Source organism: Thrips palmi, unplaced genomic scaffold, assembly GCF_012932325.1.
Source record: "Thrips palmi isolate BJ-2018 unplaced genomic scaffold, TpBJ-2018v1 HiC_scaffold_1, whole genome shotgun sequence".
In the NCBI taxonomy this organism is placed as follows: domain Eukaryota; kingdom Metazoa; phylum Arthropoda; class Insecta; order Thysanoptera; family Thripidae; genus Thrips; species Thrips palmi.
In genome coordinates, this window is record NW_023144620.1 from 10,443,680 (window position 1) to 10,461,643 (window position 17,964).

General features: G+C 55.3%; 3 protein-coding genes across 5 annotated transcripts; all 3 read left to right on the forward strand.

Moving 5' to 3' along the window:
* Positions 1-522: 522 nt before the first annotated feature.
* On the forward strand, positions 523-10,760 carry LOC117643515 (regulatory protein zeste). The gene is made up of 3 exons (XM_034382481.1): positions 523-546; positions 649-669; positions 9,279-10,760. Exons 1-3 carry the CDS (start codon positions 523-525, stop codon positions 10,713-10,715), a joined length of 1,482 nt encoding a protein of 493 aa, XP_034238372.1. The 3' UTR covers positions 10,716-10,760.
* Positions 10,761-11,076: 316 nt separating this feature from the next.
* LOC117641372 (jouberin-like) lies at positions 11,077-16,211 on the forward strand. Its single transcript, XM_034378634.1, has 15 exons — positions 11,077-11,307; positions 11,378-11,430; positions 11,509-12,421; positions 12,495-12,667; positions 12,742-12,887; positions 12,971-13,125; positions 13,193-13,384; positions 13,461-13,661; positions 13,738-13,893; positions 13,973-14,101; positions 14,183-14,322; positions 14,417-14,578; positions 14,680-14,964; positions 15,078-15,262; positions 15,349-16,211. Exons 1-15 carry the CDS (start codon positions 11,179-11,181, stop codon positions 16,086-16,088), a joined length of 3,759 nt encoding a protein of 1,252 aa, XP_034234525.1. The 5' UTR covers positions 11,077-11,178; the 3' UTR covers positions 16,089-16,211.
* Positions 16,212-16,409: 198 nt separating this feature from the next.
* LOC117641380 (39S ribosomal protein L14, mitochondrial) lies at positions 16,410-17,629 on the forward strand. Of its 3 annotated transcripts, none has more exons than XM_034378647.1 (3): positions 16,410-16,635; positions 17,009-17,222; positions 17,317-17,629. In XM_034378647.1, exons 1-3 carry the CDS (start codon positions 16,600-16,602, stop codon positions 17,568-17,570), a joined length of 504 nt encoding a protein of 167 aa, XP_034234538.1. In that variant the 5' UTR covers positions 16,410-16,599; the 3' UTR covers positions 17,571-17,629. The 3 variants fall into 3 exon arrangements, with proteins under 3 accessions (XP_034234538.1, XP_034234547.1, XP_034234556.1); XM_034378656.1 differs by having other exon boundaries at positions 16,413-16,705; positions 17,317-17,570; XM_034378665.1 differs by lacking the exon at positions 16,410-16,635 and adding an exon at positions 16,781-16,936 and having other exon boundaries at positions 17,317-17,570.
* Positions 17,630-17,964: the final 335 nt, after the last annotated feature.

A 17,964-nucleotide genomic window follows, 5' to 3' on the forward strand; every position in this document is an offset into this window, starting at 1 on the left:
GGACCCAGAGCTCCGCGCGGGACACCATTGCCCCTGCCACACGGCAGGACCTCTGACCATCCGAGGTGCCCTATTCCGCCACTAGGTTTTGACCGCTGCGTCCGAGGCGAGCCGCCGCCCCTTTAGGTCACGCTCAGTCACCGCCGACAGAAATTTTCTAATTGCTAAAGGCAAGAAACATTACAGGAGAATTCCTCTGTCTTTCGTCATTCGTCTCTATTCTTCAGTAATGTTCCACCGAGCGCATAGAAGGATCGCTGCCGGCGGCGCTGGCCCCACCGTATAGTTATAGCTTCTTTCCCCGGACGAGGTTTCGGCCCTAGTGACGGAGGTACAGCCCGGCAGGTAGCGGCCCTACGGTGCGGCCCCATCCTTCGAGTTTCAAGTTTTTAATTTCAAGTTTCACTCCCAAATCACCCGGGCCTGTTCTTGCCTTATTTTTTGGAAACTTCAAATGTATCATCTGCTTACAAATAACGTAAAAGAAACAAGTTGCGAGGAAAATTGAAGCAAGGAACGTTCATGGAAACAGATGATATTCATCTGGTACTGTCCTGTGTGCTAGTTGTGGCAGTATGCTCCTATCTTTGTGATTGTATATACAATTGTAAACTAGCTGACACCTTCATGTGTCTTGTATTGTTCTAGGTATGTTCTCAAGTAGTAAAGGTATCATCTGCTAAAAAATCAAGACTGTAAATTTGTGTTTGTTGTCATTCTAAAAGCGCTCGAATGCAAAGACAAAACGGTCCAAAAGACGATAATGAAAGGGACTGCGGGTCGGTTCCGGCCGGTGCAGCCGGACGGCCGCGGCCACACTGATTGAAACACTCTCCGCTCCGCGCTCCGCCCTGCGACTGTGCTCTGTGCGGTCCGTCCGGGTCCGTCCGTCCTGAAAGGCAACGTGAATGGACAGTCGCCCCTTTCTTCGCCCCCCCCCCCCCTCGGCCACGGCGCCATCTGTCCGCGGCGGTGAAGGTGTCCAGGAAATGTCGCCGGCACCGCTTTCTTTGTTCACACCCCTCTCGGGGCAGAGGGAGGGGGGAGGGGGAGGCGTGCGAACGCGAGTTGCGCGTTCGGCACACCGCAATGACGGCCTTTGTGTAGTGACGCATCATCGCCGCGGGGGAAAGGCCGGCCGGGGTCAACAAAACGCGTTGGTCGAAACAACCAAACTCACCGAAAACGTTCGATCATTTTCTTTTCGCTTCCGGCCAGTCGATGTGATACGCGGAACTGAACCGAACCGTTCACCTTTCCCATCCATCCGCGCATCCCATTAGCACGTGCTGGGCCGCTGGGCCGCGACCGCAAGCGTGGCCAGGCGGAGCGCGGAGCAGGGCGTCCTGGATGCTAGTGTATCGGCACATTCATTACCGCCATGCGCGATGCGGCGCGCGCGCGATGACGCAATGAAAGCCGTCCCCCAGGTTCGTCTTCGTCTCCTTTTTGTCCGCGCCCCGCCTCGCCTTCCCTTTCTCCGCGCGGATCATAATGATAATGATAATAATGAAGCCGGGCCGGGACAACACCCCGCGGGCCGCGGCTAGCGAGTGTGGCGCGGCGTGGCGCTGCGGTGGCGCGGTGCCCCCCTGGCTCGGCGGGGCTCGATGCACGCCGTACCGCGCCTCTGCCGCGGGCCTGCGCCGCCAGCTCGGCGTGCTCCGCGGTGCTCCGCCACCACGCCATCAAGTCTCGCCTCATCTGCGCGCTGACCGCCGCCAGCCGGCGAGCAGCCCGAGTCCCCCGAGTCCCCCGCGATGCAGTCCGGCCGCCCCCTCCTCGCGGTGGTCAGCCTCAGCCTCAGCCTCAGCCCGCCGTTTTTGCAGCCGCCTTTCTCCGCGCATGCGTCCGCGCGGTCGAGCCGATACACGCCGCGGCCGGCCGGCAGAACCATTTCCGAGGGGGCGGTCTCTCTCTCTCTCCCTCGCACTCGTGGCAGGGACGGGGCGACGGGGCCTCCCTCTCGGAATCAGCCCGCAGGCCGGCCGGCAGGGCCTAATGACCGTATGAGTTGCGTTTCTTGTCGACGGCCTCCTCGTGACGCCCCGGCCGCCGTCCGGCGAGGCGACACGGCCTCCCTTTCCCCGGACCGCGGCGCACTCCGCGGCGACGCGTGTCCCGCCTCTTTGGCGCGGCTCCCTAATACGGCCGGATTGAGGGTCCCCGCCGACCGCGGCCGCCGCCGACCGAGCACGCCGCCGACAACGCCAAAACGCGTCGGTGCGCAGTGTAGTGTACCCGGAGTACCCGCCAGGAAACATGGGGCCGCCTCCGAGTCCGGCCTTCCTGTCCAGCGCCGGCGAGGCCCTTGGACTCGGCGGCTGCGTGACGCAAGGATGCAAACGGGGAGGCGGCACGTCCCACCAGGCCCACCATGGGCCCGCCAGGTCGCCGCCAAACTTTGAACTTGCGCGCGTTTTGCTTTGTTACTCCGGCGGCCGTGGGGCGGCGGAGGCGGAGTTAAATCCCCCTGGCGGCGGATTGCCGCGGATTGCGGCGGTGACGACGCGGACCTCGTTATTGCGAGGATCGCGACAAGCCGGGCGGCACGAAGCGGCGCGGCGCGGCGCCAAGCACGCCGACGACGAGGGTGTTGTTGTCGCCGGGCCGCGGGGCGTCCGTCCGGTGGCTGCCGTCGGCTGCCAGTGGCGGTGGCATCACTCGCCGCCTTCCTCGCCGTCGCCTTCCCGTCTTCATTTTCCCCTTGATTGCTGCGCTGCGGCCGCGCCATGGCCGCGCGCTCCGCGGCGTGGCGCCACGTAACACCGCGGCGCGCCAAAACGAACCCAAAACGCGAAAAGCAAAAAAAACACGCGGCCGGCACGGCCAGCACGCCGCCGCCAGTTTAGCGCGCGCGGCCGCCGCATCTCACGACCCATCTCGCGGCGTGACACACGCGTGCGTGACACGTAACGGCGGACGCAGACTTCGGCGTCACGACCACGTCGCTGGGGTCAAAGGGGCGGCGGTCATGTCATATCGTGCCCGCTGCTGCTGCACTGCTAGCCCCCCCCCCCCCCCTCTCAGCTTCCGCGCTTCGGTGCCGCCGCGCGTCCCGGAATGCGATCCAGTTGAGCGTAACACTCGCATTATTTGGTGAAAGTCTCTCTGATGGATGCTGTGTGCAGACAGTGGCGCTCGTGCTGCCGCGCGTCCGGGCTCGCATGCGCTGCCTAGCGCCGCCAGGGCTTGCTTCTGTTTCTCCCGGATAGATTACGCGGCGGGTTAGCGCAGCAGAAGTAGCCTGAAGAGAGGAGGGGGAGGGGGCAAGAGCACGCCGACGAGCTGCCGCCGTGTGCCCTGGCAAGCCCTGGCGAGCCCTGGCCGAAATGACCGCCGCATAACCCGGCGCACGTACAGGGGCGCGTACAGGGACGCGTACAGGGACGCGTACTTGGCGTACGGGGAAAGCCAAACGATAGGCTTGGCCGCTCGGCCCGGCGAGCGGAGGCGCGGAGGCGCAGCGCGCAGCGCAGCCAAACCTGCGGCTGGTTCTCTACGTGCGGCGCGGCGCCGGGCCGGGCGGGCCTGGTCGGCATGATAAGCGCGGAGAAAGGACACATTCTGGGAAATGACAACATGACGGAAGCGAATATTTCAATATAATAAGTCATAACTCCAGGACATGGAGGTCAAAAGACGTGTGCCGTGGAATCCAATTGCGCGGAAATCTTAATAAAAAGAGAATCGGAAGAAAGTGTCCCGCCTCCTGCCAACAAGTTCACACCGTCACGCCATAAGTAAGAGCTCGACTGACAGTCCTCCCTTTTTTCCGCACCCGTCCGGCGAGGCGGGCGCGAGGCCCTCCGAGCCGAGGCGGGCGTCGCACAGTGGGCCAGAAGACCGGTGGAGGCGGTCAAAAACTCCAGACGCGGTTTGAGCTCTTAAGTCGCTAAATGGGACTCAAACCGAACGTGTGACCCCACCAATTGATTCCTCGTTCGGAGACCAATCGATTGGTGGGGTCACACGTTCGATTTGAGTCCCATTTAGCGACTTAAGAGCTCAAACCGCGTCTGGAGTTTTTGACCGCCTCCACCGGTCTTCTAGCCCACTGTGTGACGCCTACCTCGGGTGCTATTTTGTAACAGTCGGACGACCCGCCCCGCCGGCCGCCGATCACAGGGGCCGGTCTGGTCCCCGGTCCCCGATGACGGCTTTTCCGGGTGCTTATGGCCGCGCGGGAGAAAACACGTCTGCTACCGAGCTGTTGGTTTTCGGGTGGGCCGCGCGCGGTTGGCGGCGTCGCGGCGTCGAGGCCCGCGCCCGAGGGCCTATCACCGGACGTCCTGCCGAGGACCCGTCATTTCCCATTTCTCCCAGCGATGCCGCGGGCCGATGCCGCTCGGCGATCTGGCGGCGCCAGGGCGGCCAGAGCGGCCAGGGCGGCCAGGGCACGTCTGTGCGGGCGGTGGGAACGGTGGCCGCGGTGGTGGCCCAACGCCCCGGGCCGCCAGGCCACCGCGGCCACCGCCGTGTTGCGCGCAGGCAGCGCCAGGGCCGCGCAAGCGGAAGACAATGAACGACGGCGACGTTTTGGAAAAGTCATGCCGCGAACTGTGCCCGCTGGTTTCCTCAGCCCGTCTTTGGCTGGCGCGTGCCAACGGCAGCCAACGGCAGCAGCCGCGGACCGGGGCGCCGGGGAGTGGAAAAGTGGCGAGGTGGAGGTCGTCGTCGTGATGCCCCTCGCCGCGGGCCGCTGGGTAGAGCAGGAGGAGCAGCGGGAGCGCATTGTGTGTCCTGCAGCAGCAGCCTCGCGTTCCAGGGCGTTTTGAATCTTCCCGCCGTCGTTACGAGTCCCTGAACGCTTTGTTTGCCGGCTGACTGTCTCTGCATGCGGCCCCGGCCCGGCGTCGGCGTGGTGGTCCAGCGGAGGAAGCTCGCGTGATAGCATCGGCGTCGCGGACGGAAGTGGAGCGTCCCGCCCGGCCCGGCCTGGGCTGCCCGGCCTGGGAAGCGGCACAACGAGACCGTACTCATATCAGGCGGGAAAGGGGACCTGTCCAGCGGCGTCCGGACAGCGCCTGGAAGGGCCTGGAAGGGCCTGGAAGGGCCTGGAAGGGCCTGGAAGGGCCTGCAGGGGTCCCCGTCCGGATTGAATAATGTCAGGGAGCGCGGCGCCCTGGCCATCACCTGCCAATTCCCAGCAAGCTGATTCCGAGCACTGCTCTGTCTCTCTCGCACTCATGGGGCGTCCCAAGGAAGCGCGAGAGACAACGTCGGAGGCTGTGCTAGCGGAACACGGGGTGCTTCGCGTCCAGGATTACTGCGCTCGCGACGACGCGGCTTTTTTTTCTGCGAAAACAGTTGCTTATTGCCGCAGACCCTAAAAAGCGAGCCGCGTGTCCGTGCGTAGTCCTTAAAAACAGCCAGCCGGGCCCGCTGCCCGCGCGCTGCCCGCTGATCTCCGAGTAAGTGCCTTACGCAAGGCGCGCCACTGCACTGCCTCCTGCGCCGCGGCGGTGTTTGTTTGCTTTTTGCGATCATAAATCGTGGCCAATTTTATGCGTCAGTTCGCCAAGTGACCGCGAGAGCGCGCGCGGAACAAAAGGGCGTACTTCCCCGGCGCGGCGGGCTGCTTCCGAGCCGCGCGTCTCTCTCGCACCGCTGCGGGACGCGCCTCGAGCGCGAGAGAGACGGAGCGCGGCACGGCGGCGTTCGTCGGCCAGCCTCTCCATTAGCAGGCTCTTGTTGGTCTCCTCGCGGACCCTTCGGCCCTCCGCGGGGCGGCGGCGCGGGCCGGCCGGCCGTTGCAGGTGTCCGCCAACGCGATGAAGATAGTAGTTAGCCGGCATGGGAAAGCCGACGGCGTGGACGGAGAGCCCGGAGTGCTCGGACGGCGACAGCATTATTGTCCGTTTGTTGGGCGATCGAGCCGGCCGTCCCGGCCCGTCCGTGCACGTGCCGCGGCACGGCGCCGACGTGGGAGTCCGCGCGCCACACTGCAAAAAGCGGCGCGACTTATTTAAATGAAATAAAAACGCAGCGGCGTTTCGCAAGGACGGCATTCAATGGGGTTCCAGCAGGCCGGTTCCAAAACGGCGCGTCGTCGCGCGGCCTCTCTCCCGCCCCTACGAAGCGCCCCGCGAGAGGGAAGGAGCGACCGAGGCGCCGCGGACTCGGCCGGCGGGCGAGGACTAGCGAGGACTGCCGGGGCGTCCCTTCCGCGCGACCGAGATAAGTGACCCGCGCCAGTCACTCTGCGGTCCAGCAGGTCTGTCTCTGTCTCTCTCGCACTCGTGGGGCGCCCCGCGTGGGTGCGAGAGGGACAGCAAGAGGCTCGGAATGAGCGTGCTGTGGGTGCCGTGGTCCTGCCTCGCCGTGACAGCGACGGACGGCGCGCAAGTGTGAGAAGAAGAGGACGCTTCTTTGTTGCCCCACTGGTGAGGGCGCGCGCCGCACGACGGCGTCCGCGGCGCCTTGCGACAGGCAGGACAAGGCACTCGATGGCCGCGGCTGCAGCGGTGCAGCAATGCAGCCAGCTGCAGCATGACGACGTGCCGAATGACAGTGTGCAAACGGCTCGCTCGGCGTGGCGGAAAAGAATGCGAATCGGCAATGCACCGACGACGCGCAGCCTCTGGACAAACACGGCGAGAGGGAGAAAGTGGCCGCCCTGGCCGCGGCCGGGGGGCGCCACCTCCGCCACCCACCACTCGGTGCAAGGCGGCGAGGCGGCAAGGCGCACCCATGACGGGTATGACATGGCGCCGCCTCGTCACATGAGGCGACACCCATTTTCCACGTGTGTGGCTGTTTTTGTTTTTACCCTCAACAAGCCGGCCTTTGTCTCTGCCGCCCGGTTTTCGTGACCGCGTCGTGCCGCCGCCGAGCTGTCCTAGGTCAGAGACGCAAACGGGGAGAAAAAGGGGTCGCCCTACAAAGACGGAACCAACGTTTGTTGCGTGGCACCGCGACGCGCCGCGACGCGCCGCCGGTCCCACGGATGGCTGTCACCCACGTGACCCCCGAGTCGTCCTTTCCCAGGCCTGGGCCGATGACGGATTCGGCAACGGCGGGCCGGCCGCGTGCGGTGCGTCGCGGCATCGCGGAGTGGTCGCGGGGTAGTCATGAGGTCGCCGTGGGGAAGTCATGAAGGCACCGCGGGGGAGTCATGAAGTCACCGCGGGGAAGTCATGAAGGCACCGCGGGGAAGTCATGAAGGCACCGCGGGGAAGTCATGAAGTCACCGCGGGGAAGTCATGAAGTCACCGCGGGGGAGTCATGAAGTCACCGCGGGGAAGTCATGAAGTCACCGCGGGGACGCGGGGAAGTCATGAAGTCATCGCGGAAAGTCATGAAGTCGCCGCGAGGAAGTCATGAAGTCACCGCAGGGAAGTCATTAAGTCACCGCGGGGAAGTCATTAAGTCACCGCGGGGAAGTCATGAAGTCACCGCAGGGAAGTCGGAAAGCTATCCGCGCGGAGGTCGGCGGCGGCGGGGCAATGAGTGATGCAAGTCGCGACACCCGACCCGACACCACCAAAGTCGTTTAGCGTCCATCCCATCCCATTTCATTCCATTCCATTCGGATCCAGTTTCGCGGCGCGCGCTGCCGCTGCGGCAGCTGGATTCTGGCCGCCCTGGCCGTCCTGGCCCCGGACCGCAGCCTGGCTGCAGCCGCGCCCGCCGGCCCGCCGCCCGGGCCGCGGTTCGTCGTCTCGCCCCGACAGCTTCTCGCGAGATTGCTTCCGCTTTTGATGATACTCGGGATAGAGGGGCGGGGCGGGGCGGGGCGTGGCGGGGCGGGCCGCCCTGGGTGAGTGCGGCGCATCAGCCGATTCCGCGATCGGGAGCGAAATCTCGATGAAAGTAGCCGAAGCGCGCCGACTTTGGAAAACACGTGCCGCCGTGCCACCCGCGGCCGTCGGCGGCGAGCACATGGCGGAGGCCAGTCGGCAGTCGTCGCGGCGCCGCGGATATCAGCAATACTTAATATTTCGGCCAGCGGGGGCGCTCCACCATCCGCACTCCGGCCGCTGCAGGCGAAAGTCTCACAGGGACGCTGCGCTGCGCTGCACTCTTCGGTCCGGTGCCTTTTCGCGGCCAGTGCGCATGCGCGGCGCGCATTGTCCGCCATGAACTGTGAGCGGTGCAGCGCGGACCTGCACTGCAACGGCAACGCGCAACAAGTGGAATGCATGCATCATTACGCCCTCGACGGCGTCCTGAGCAAAAATCCGGCAATGGACGCAACGACGGCGTGGCGGCCGGTCCGCGCCGCGCTGCACCATTGCGCAAGGCGGGCCGCGCCTTCCCTCCGGACCGCGGCGCGTCGCGGCGTCGCAAGGGAGCCCTCTACGTCGAGGTGCAGGCGTTCGAACGGCAGCGGCACTCTCCAGCCATTCGGCCGGGGACGCGCTGCGCTGCTACTAAGTGGAGCCGGTGCTTGCGACGGTTTGACTCATCCTCCTTCCCGCGCTGCGAGAGAGGCCGCGAAAACACCTGCATCTCGACGTAGATGGCGTCGGGGGGAATCGGACTGCCTCAGGGCCGAATTAGAGAACGTTACGGCCGCGAGGGCGGGGCAGCGAGCCCAGAGAGGCGCACACACCGGCCGCATGTCGCGGCTTTTTGTCGCAATCAGGTTTACTTTTTCATCGGCTAAAAGAAGGGGGTCTAATAAGTACGAGCGCGGTCGCGGCGGACTTCCCTCCCCCCACTCCGCCCTTCGGAAATAAAACGGGCGTACGGCTGCTCGGCGAAATGGACGTCCGGGACGCTTCCCGCCGACCGGCCGACCGACCCGATCCCAACGACTCCGAGGAGCGTCTTGCCGGGCGGCCGGGCAATGGGGAATGCCACGGAGAGACGCCAACCTTCCCCCTCCGGCTCACTCAGCCTCTCCGACGCGAGCACTCCCGTCCCGCAGGGGCGTACACTGCCGCGCGCCCTTTTCATTTCGGGGAGGAAGACGTTTCTGAGGCGAGAACGGGGAGGGTTGAGGTTTCGAACCGCCGCCGCGGTCGCTGCAGTTTTTGGAGAGACATCTGTTCCCACGGCGCAAGGAGCGTTACCGGGCTGAGGCTGCGGCGGGGCCGGCGGCCGCGGGTTGCTGTCGTAACGGGTTATTAGGATCCAGCCGGGCCGGCGGCTCGAGGCGGCCGGGCCCCACTCCGGTCCAGGGGCGGCAGGGCATTCCTTGTGGGGCGACGGCACATGTCACACATCACTTGCCATTTCCCCTGCTGCATGCCGGCCGGGCAGGCTCCCCGCCAAATTGCCCCTGCAGCACACTGTGCAGCGCCCTGACCGCCACTTCCTTCTGCCCACAGGTATGCCTGGCACTGGCCGGCTTGGCGATGGCCGCCGACGAGGCCACCCCCGACGCCGCCCCGGTCGACACCGCCGCCGCGCCGTCGGCGAGCGTCGCGGCCGCGAGCGACGCCGGCAAGGACGCCGAGACCCTGGAGGTGGCCGAGTCGTCCAACAACAACACCGCGGCCGCGGACGAGGACGGCGGCCCGGAGCGCTCCAACACGAAGCGGACCATCGACCACAACCTGGGCTACGGCTACCGCTACAACACGGTGCTGCGGCCCGTCATGCCCCCCATGGGCCACATGCACATGGGCCACCACCACTACCTGCAGCAGCAGCGCCGCCCCTCCGCGCTGCCCATGTACAAGCAGCGCTTCCCGCACCACTACTTCCCCAGCAGCGCCGCCAGCGCCGCCAGCACCGGCAGCAGCGCGCCCTTCCGCTTCTCGCAGCCCCTGCCGTCGCCGCCGCAGCGCGAGGAGATGCAGCAGGACACCATGACCGCCACCAGGCCCGTGACGGAGGCGCCGTCCGGGCACGGCGACGTGCTCAGCCTGTACCGCACCCTGCCGCAGCAGATGCCCCAGCCCCAGCAGCCTGAACAGCAGCCCTTCGCCTTCGAGGACGACGTCAAGGCCAAGCCCGAGGTGGAGCAGAGCGAGCAGACCGCCGGCGACTCGGCGCAGCCCGTGCAGTACGCCGACGAGGCCCCGCACTCGTACCAGCAGGTGCTGCAGCCCGAGCCCACGTACTACCTGACCACCGCGGCCACCGCCCCCGCCACGGCGCCCGCCATGTACAGCCCGTCGCTCGCGGCCATGTACGGCGGCAGCCAGCACGCCCTCGGACACATGAGCCCGCTCGCCCACGCCATCGGCCAGCCCGCCGTCATGTACGCCACCACGCCCGGCGCGCACGGCGCCGCCACGCAGATGATCCCCGTCATCATCGTGCGCCTCATGGACACGCAGCACGCCGCCACCACACTGGCGCCCACCGCCACGCTCGGCCACGCCATGAGCCCCATGGCCCACGCCACCATGCCGTACCCGCTCGTCAACATGCAGTACCTCCGCGACTACCTCACCAAGCTGTACTCACCGGCCGCCGCCGCGGCAGCGCCCCCGCAGTACGTGTCGGCCGCCGCGGACCCCGAAGCCATCATGTACTCCAGCCCGCTCTACAGCTCGACGCAGTTGCAGAAGCTCCAGCTGCAGCAGCAGCTTCACGCCCAGCTGCAGAAACAGCTCCAGGCTCAGGTGCAGCAGCAACAGCAGCAACAACAGCAACAGCAGCGGTCGTCGTCCGTCGCAGCCATCTTACAGGAGCAGCACAGGCAGCGGGTGGCCGCCGCCCAGCAGCAGCAACGCACCGAGGTGACGGTGCACAGGAGCCCCGCCATGTCGCCGCAGGACTACAAGGAGTCCGTGGAGCAGCAGGAGGACGCGTAGAACGCTCGCCCCTCGCGTCCGCTGTAAATAATTTATTGTTGTTACAAACGTTGTTACATAGTAGTTTATCAATCTGTGTTTTATTTAAATTGTGTGTTATAGTTAATTGTAATTATTTTATGTATAATTATTGATGGTTAAGCTGGAAACCAAAAATAAAAGACTTGTTTTTTATTTTGTAAGTGACTGTTTTACTTCCCTCGAGCAGTTTCACGCACATTTCATGAAACCTAACAGCTCTGCACAGGAAATCTCCCCGTCAGAAGTAAAGTGCACTACAGTGGTAGCCAAACTTTTGAATCTCGCCTATTTACAGAATGGCACCCGCGCCACATACTTATTGGCAGTCGACCTGGTTGTCATGGCAACAGCTGTTGTTTGTTTGGATTGATTTGACGGTCAGTCGACCAAACAAGCTGAGGTGTTAGGGGCAACACGTTTGATTTAGAAGTCACTTGCGAAAATGACGCGAAAGAGGGCTAGTGAGGACAAGATTCCTCTGACAGAGTCAAAGTCAACAATTCTGCAAGAAACAAAGGCTCGTTTTGACACTCTGCTCAAAGCAGCACAAAGCCAGGATGATGATGTTGAGGTGAGGTGCACATTAAACAAATCAATCTGAGTATTTTATTTTGTGACACATGCCTTCTTTTCAATTGTAGAAAATGGATGGGAAAATGGTGAAGAAGTCTGATCTTAAGGCATTCAAGAAACGGTTCGTCCCCTTTCTTTAATTACAAACAGATGTACTTTTTTTGTTACTTTGTTGTTGTGTGACATATTTTTATTTTAGGTCAAAGAAGAAACTTAGTAGTTCAACCCAAATGTTAGTGTCTGAAGAAGACTGTTTATCTTCAAGTGAGATGGACGTCCAAGAATATTCTCCAAAAATGCTGGCAAGTCCAACCCTAGAGCAAGTGCGAGATTTCACCTCTGTTTCTAGTTCTGATGAATTGACGCTTTCCCCTAAGAGATCAGCAAGTAAAATCAATGATGAAGAAGTGGAGATTCCATCAATAGATCCTGTTACAGAACTTGATATTCTTGAGACACCCCCAAAGAGGCCCGCCCCTATGCCACGGAAACGGCACTCTACCCGGGATGAGTCAAGAGAAACAACGTCTAGTCGTGTATCTAGTTCAGACTCTGTTATGACTGCCATTGAAGCTTCATCACCTAACAGAAGCATAAAACTAAGCTCTCCAGAGAATGAAAGTCCAAAAAATGGAGAGGTAGAAATGTATGAGTTGAAACCATTAAAAGGCTTCTCCCCGTCCTATGAAGAAATTGATGAAACAAGCCTTGACAGACATGAAGGAGCAAAAGCATTGATAGAACAAACCTCTAGCCGTATGGCAAATGCAGCATCATATGAAGAAATTCTAGAAGAGCAGAGCTATTTTGCTAGCCCAGAAAGACACAATTCTGATGGGAATGGAGGAGTATCAAATGAGTCTGCTGTTAGGAACGAAAAAAGAAACCGTCAGACTAAGAAGACAAAACTTCAAATGTCACAACACAAGCGCAGAGGGAACAAAGAAATTGACAACACAGATACTAGTTCAGATAATAGAGTTCAAAAGCCTGTTAAACAGAGGCGAAAGAGAACTGCCACAACTGAAAGTGGCATTCAAAGCCAATCTAACATTAAATATAATTATGAAAAAATTATAGGAATCAGTTTACACCATTGTGACAGTTTGAAGGTAAGAAAACATAGGCTGTTTTAACATCCTACATCCAAACCATCTCAATTGATGTTGCATAGTTCTGTTTCAGATTGACAGTCTCATTCGTCATCCAATGGTTCGTGTACATGTGCTTGACACACTCACTGGAGAATACTTGAAAAAAAGTGAAGCTACCAGAAATGTATCATTTTACCAAGAAAACTCTGAAATTGATTATATTCAGCCATTAACTAGTCAGCCATGCCAGTTTAAAGACCCTAGGTAAGTACAAGCCTTCATTAAAACAAAATTTGAAAGATAGATAATTTGAGTAAGTGCTCTTCTTTTCCTTTTAGATCCTTGACACCAATTTGGGACGAAACTCTAGTTTTGAATGAAGACATACAACACATTCTTCAACCACAATCTTCAATTCTTATTCTGTTTGAAGTTTTAGACTGTGTTACATTTGATGAAGCAATAGCTCGGCATCAAAAATTAGGTAGACTGTTTTCCATTTATTAGAATCTTCAATCCCAAGTAAAAATATTTGTTTTAAATAAATTTTACCTATGTTGTTCTAAGGTTTAGAGAGTGGATGGCACAGAATAGCATGGGCATTTTTAAAGCCATGTGGTGCCAATAATATTTTAAACATTGACAAGAAGCTACGTCTCCAGCTGTACAGGCCTCGTTCTGATAAGACTTACAGAGGCAATGGTGACTGTGATAAATGTGATGTAAGCCTTCAATTCGTTTCTCAATCATAATTTTTTGGGGAAATAGTACTAATATTTCCTCTTTTAGGTATACAAATGGTGGAGGAAAGGAGGATGGATCCACTACCCATCAACACTCCATGTTACTGTTTATGGCCTTCCCATGCCATCTGATATACCCTCATCTCTACGGTCCTATTGTGCACTTCAGCCTGAGCATGGGCAGAGCTTTCATTCATCTGATGCTGTTGTTGATAATGCATCTGGTAGCATCAAGAGTGTAAGTTTTCTAAAAGATTATAACTCTAAAATAAAATTTAACAAATTTTGTGACAAAAAAAAAATTTCTATGTTAGAGGTGTGCTACACCAATTAGTTTGACGGATGATGTGGTTTGGTCTCGGCTTCCATCACAGTCCTGTAAAATTCCAAACAAAACTGAGTTCGATCTTCCTGCAGGCCTCAATGGAAATTTTTCCATAAAATTTAGCAACCATGGCCATCATCTAGCTGTCAGTGCAGCTAATCAAACTCTACACAACATATATGTTTACAAGGTGATTTATTTCTGCACAATCTAATTAACTTATAACTTTTTTTTTATAATTATAATAATTTGTGTTCCCCTTAAAGATTCCAGAGGGTTCTGAAATAGTTCGTTTTCAAGGCCACCCAGGCATAGTTTACAATTTAGACTGGTCTCAAGGTGATGATTTGCTGCTCTCTGCATCAGCAGATTGCACTGCTTGCATTTGGTCTATGAAGAGCCAGAAATACGTGCCATTACAGGTGATAAATTTGGTGATGAACATTGGCTTTTGAATTGGTATTTAGAAATCCAACATAATAAGATAATATTACCTTTCAGATGCTGCCTCATCCCTCTTTTGTCTACTCCGCAATATTTTTACCAACAAATTCTTTGAGTCTTGGAACAGGTTGCTGTGACCATGTAATACGGATCTGGACACGAAGTGACCAAACAGGCAATTTTGAGGTTTGATACGTTCAATGAATGAAAGAGCATCCCTTACCATCATGATCAATGTTTTTAAGATATGCGCTTCCTTATTTTTAGCTGCAGCAAGAACTGAATGGCCATGAAGGCTATGTTAGCACACTCTGTACAAATTCAAGTGGAATGTTGTTTTCTGGAGACAGTGTGGGTCAGATAAGGCTTTGGCAATGTGAAGAGAATCAAGTTTGGACAGGGCTCAGGTATGCAAGAGAGACTCCTGACTTCTAAACAGAATAATTATTTATAGAAAAAAGGCTGTTTTTCTCAAAAGATTTTGTTTTCTTCTTGCACCAGGGTTTTGAATGTTCGGGAGCTGCAGGGTGTAGTTCTGAGCCATTTAGTTCTGCATCCAGGAGGCAAGCGCATTCTGGCTCTAACTAGAGACAGTTTGTTAAGGATGATAGATATTGGGACAGGTGTTGCCATCCAATGGTTCAAGGGAGCATTAAATCACAGGTAAGATTGTTTAAGGTAATTTCTTGAGATGCACTTTCTCTAGTACCTGACAGCATATGAATACAATTATAACTGCTATTTAACTCATTTCTTGCTTTCAGGATTCATAGTAAAGCGTGCATTTCACCGTGTGGGAGCTTAGTTTTCTCACCTAGTGAGGATGGCACTTTCCATGTCTGGAATGCTGACACTGGCATCCTGGTTGCATCCTACTCTGGACTCTTCCACACCAATTACCACGCAAGTTATCAGGACAGGTCTAATCACAGGACCAAAATGTCCAGCCCCATCCTGAGCGGTGCGGTAGACTATCACCCTTTTGACCATTTAATTGCATTTGCCTTGTATGGTGCTCACACACCAGTGATTGTGTGCAAATATGACAGGTGAATTTAAATTTTAAGATCTTTTAGTCTTACTAACATTTCGTAAATGCACATTTACATTGAAAATTACATTGCGCAATGCAATTTTGAGAATTTTAAATTTGCTTTTTCAGAGATCAATCAGGAAAAGAAATTGGCCTCCAAATTAAACATGACAACCAGCGTGAATACCTTGAAAATGAAAGTTCTGTAAAACATAGTAAAATGGAACAAATAACTAAGTCTGCTCTGATTGTATCAAATATTAAGTCAAAAATTCATCTCAAGCACAACAGGCACAACATACAAGAGCCCAATGGTACCTATAAAAAAATATTAAGATCATAATTTGGTATCTTTAATAGAGAGGAATGTAATGCATAACACTATAATCTTTTCTTACAGATTTTCAAAGCTCCCCGGAGGTCATTGCAGGCCATGAGAGTGAAGACAACGATAGAGCAAAGAAGGGGGAAAAACAGCACCTTTCATACATCATCAAACAGCTAGATTATGTTCTTCAGCTCGGCAGAGCATCTAAACAGGAGCAGCTTGGCATAGTCACACCTCGGCATGCAAATAGTCCAAGAAGCAACAGTGTTACTCCGGATTCATATTTGCAAGTTCCCTCCAGTCCTGCAAATTTACTGGAAAGTTTTGAAAGTGACCCAACAGCAAAACCTGTCAAAGAAATTGACACTGCAGTGTCCTACTCTCTGCCCCATTCTTACCCTCTAGTGCAACAGCTGGCGGAGTCTAAAGTGACATCCTCTCAGTCCCTAAGAGAAGATAGGTCACCTGCACAGATGCCCATTTCTTCACCCGTGGAACTACACTATGTTCAAGAGAAGCCACCACGTCCCATGCCTCGTCACAGGAGAACGAAGCAAGCAAGAGTGGACAGACGACAGTCCATTCCTGACCAATCAACAACAGACACATCGATACTAAGCTCAGAAAACGAAGAGGCTTTGAAGTCTGTGCAAGTGATGCCTCAACCTTATCAGTTAGTTCAAGAGAATGAACAAAGCCGAAGAAATTCAAAAGCTCCATTGCCAATGTATAAAAGGGTCAAGGTGGGAAATCGACCTCATCAAGTGTCATCATTCGAATCTGACAGTGACGATCGACCAACAAAGATATGAAAACCTGTTAGAAGTTGAAACTTACCTTGGTTTAGGAAGAAAAACTGTCCTTAGCGGAACAATCTGCTCTGGTGGATTGATGTGTTTTGTACGCACTATAAATAAAGTTGCTTCTTGAACTCACAATGTTCTTCGGTTTACATTTTTCGCCCTACGAAATTGAAAAACATTGGCCGGGTTTAAAGACACACGTGGAAAACGGTTGCACAACTCCCGCCCAAGCCCAACCATGGCCCAACAGCGGCAGCGGATTTGAGAAGAGGCGGGAGGCGGGTGGCTCGGATCCTGCGAATAATGGCCTCGCTGCTAGCAGGATGGTAGCATTATGAAAGAAAAAATCGAAGGAAACACGTATTTAAATTAGATAAACCGCAAATTAACTTTTTGAAGATGATGTAACAGGATTGAGAAAATATATACAATTCTGCTAGAGAAGTTTAAAAATTCACAATCGCTTAAGATCTTGGCTGTGTTCACTTTTTATTTAGTGGAAGTGGTTGGTAAAACACACATGTTCAGATCACTTCTGCTAGTGTTCGAACGCAGGGTGGGTGTTTATTTAAGTTTCGTACATTAAGTCTGTTCAATATCGTCACAAGAGTTACTTAGGAGTTTCGGTCAGTTTTCTCTCTTTTATTTTCTAGAATTTATTTTGATAGCACCGTGCACGAGTAACTCAAGTACGAGAGTGTTTATCTATTAAATAACCTCAAAATTTCATGGCAAGAGTCTTTGCAAATTGTATTAAAAGTCGAAAAAGAAAGGCTTTTAATGTGTCATTAACGTCCTTTCCATCATAAATTTTCAAGAATAGATTTGCAGTTTTGCTATATCCTATCTAAACTTTGGTAATGGAACTTCCAACTTGTGCTCTGCCACTGAGTACCTCACAACAACGAAGTCTGTTATTTATTTTTCAGGCCACAACCATGTCTGTATTGTTAAATATCCGGAGCTCCGGCTGTTCTTCAGCTCTCTGGCGCAGCTTCCACTCTAGCCCCACAACTCATCGACTCCAAAAGCTATCACGGTTGCGAGTGGTTGACAACAGTGAGCTTGGCAAGCAAGCGATGATGGAAGGCAAACCACCTAAAGTCATCCATGTATATAATAAAACTGGCATTGGTACAGTAGGTAAGGCACATCAATTTTTATATGTTGTTATAATGTATTTCTTTTCTTTCAAACTTAAATTGTATTGTGTCCTATTTTGTTCTGATGTTCTTAGGTGATGTAGTTTTATGTGCCGTCAAGGGTATGAAGAAGAAGGGAGTAATTGTTGGTTGCAAAGCCCAGCAGCCATCCTATATTCCTAGAACAGACTCAAACAATGTTGTCTTGATTGACGACAATGGTGCTCCCCTAGGAACTCGAATTGTTGTCCCAGTCCCTGCGTCTTTACGAACCATCCTGAAAGAAAAGACCCATGCCAAAGGGGCGGATTATACTAAGATTTTGAGTATTGCAACTAGGTTTATATAGTCTGAGTGAATGTGTTGTTTGTTTCTTTTTATGTAATAAAAAATTGTTATATCTTCAAACACTTTTGAATGACACGTCTTTATCCCCTTGCCAACGATAACATACTGAACTCATTTTGGAATGGAAATGCGTAGTACTCAACAATGAAACAAAACCCTTCGCCTCGCCGCATTGAACATGAAACAACGTGCACAGCACAGCACAACGGTGTGGGGAAAATGAGTCGAATGGGTTGCCTACCGTCCCACCTGCAGGCGGCCTGCAGCCGCTACCGCAGTGCGTTGGGTGGCCTACCCTCTGGGCATCAAGGCTGTTCGTCCGATGATCTCGACTGGTTGGAGTTCCAGATTCAGCGGCAATCTTTCATCGGCCTTTTATCTTAACGGGTCAGTCC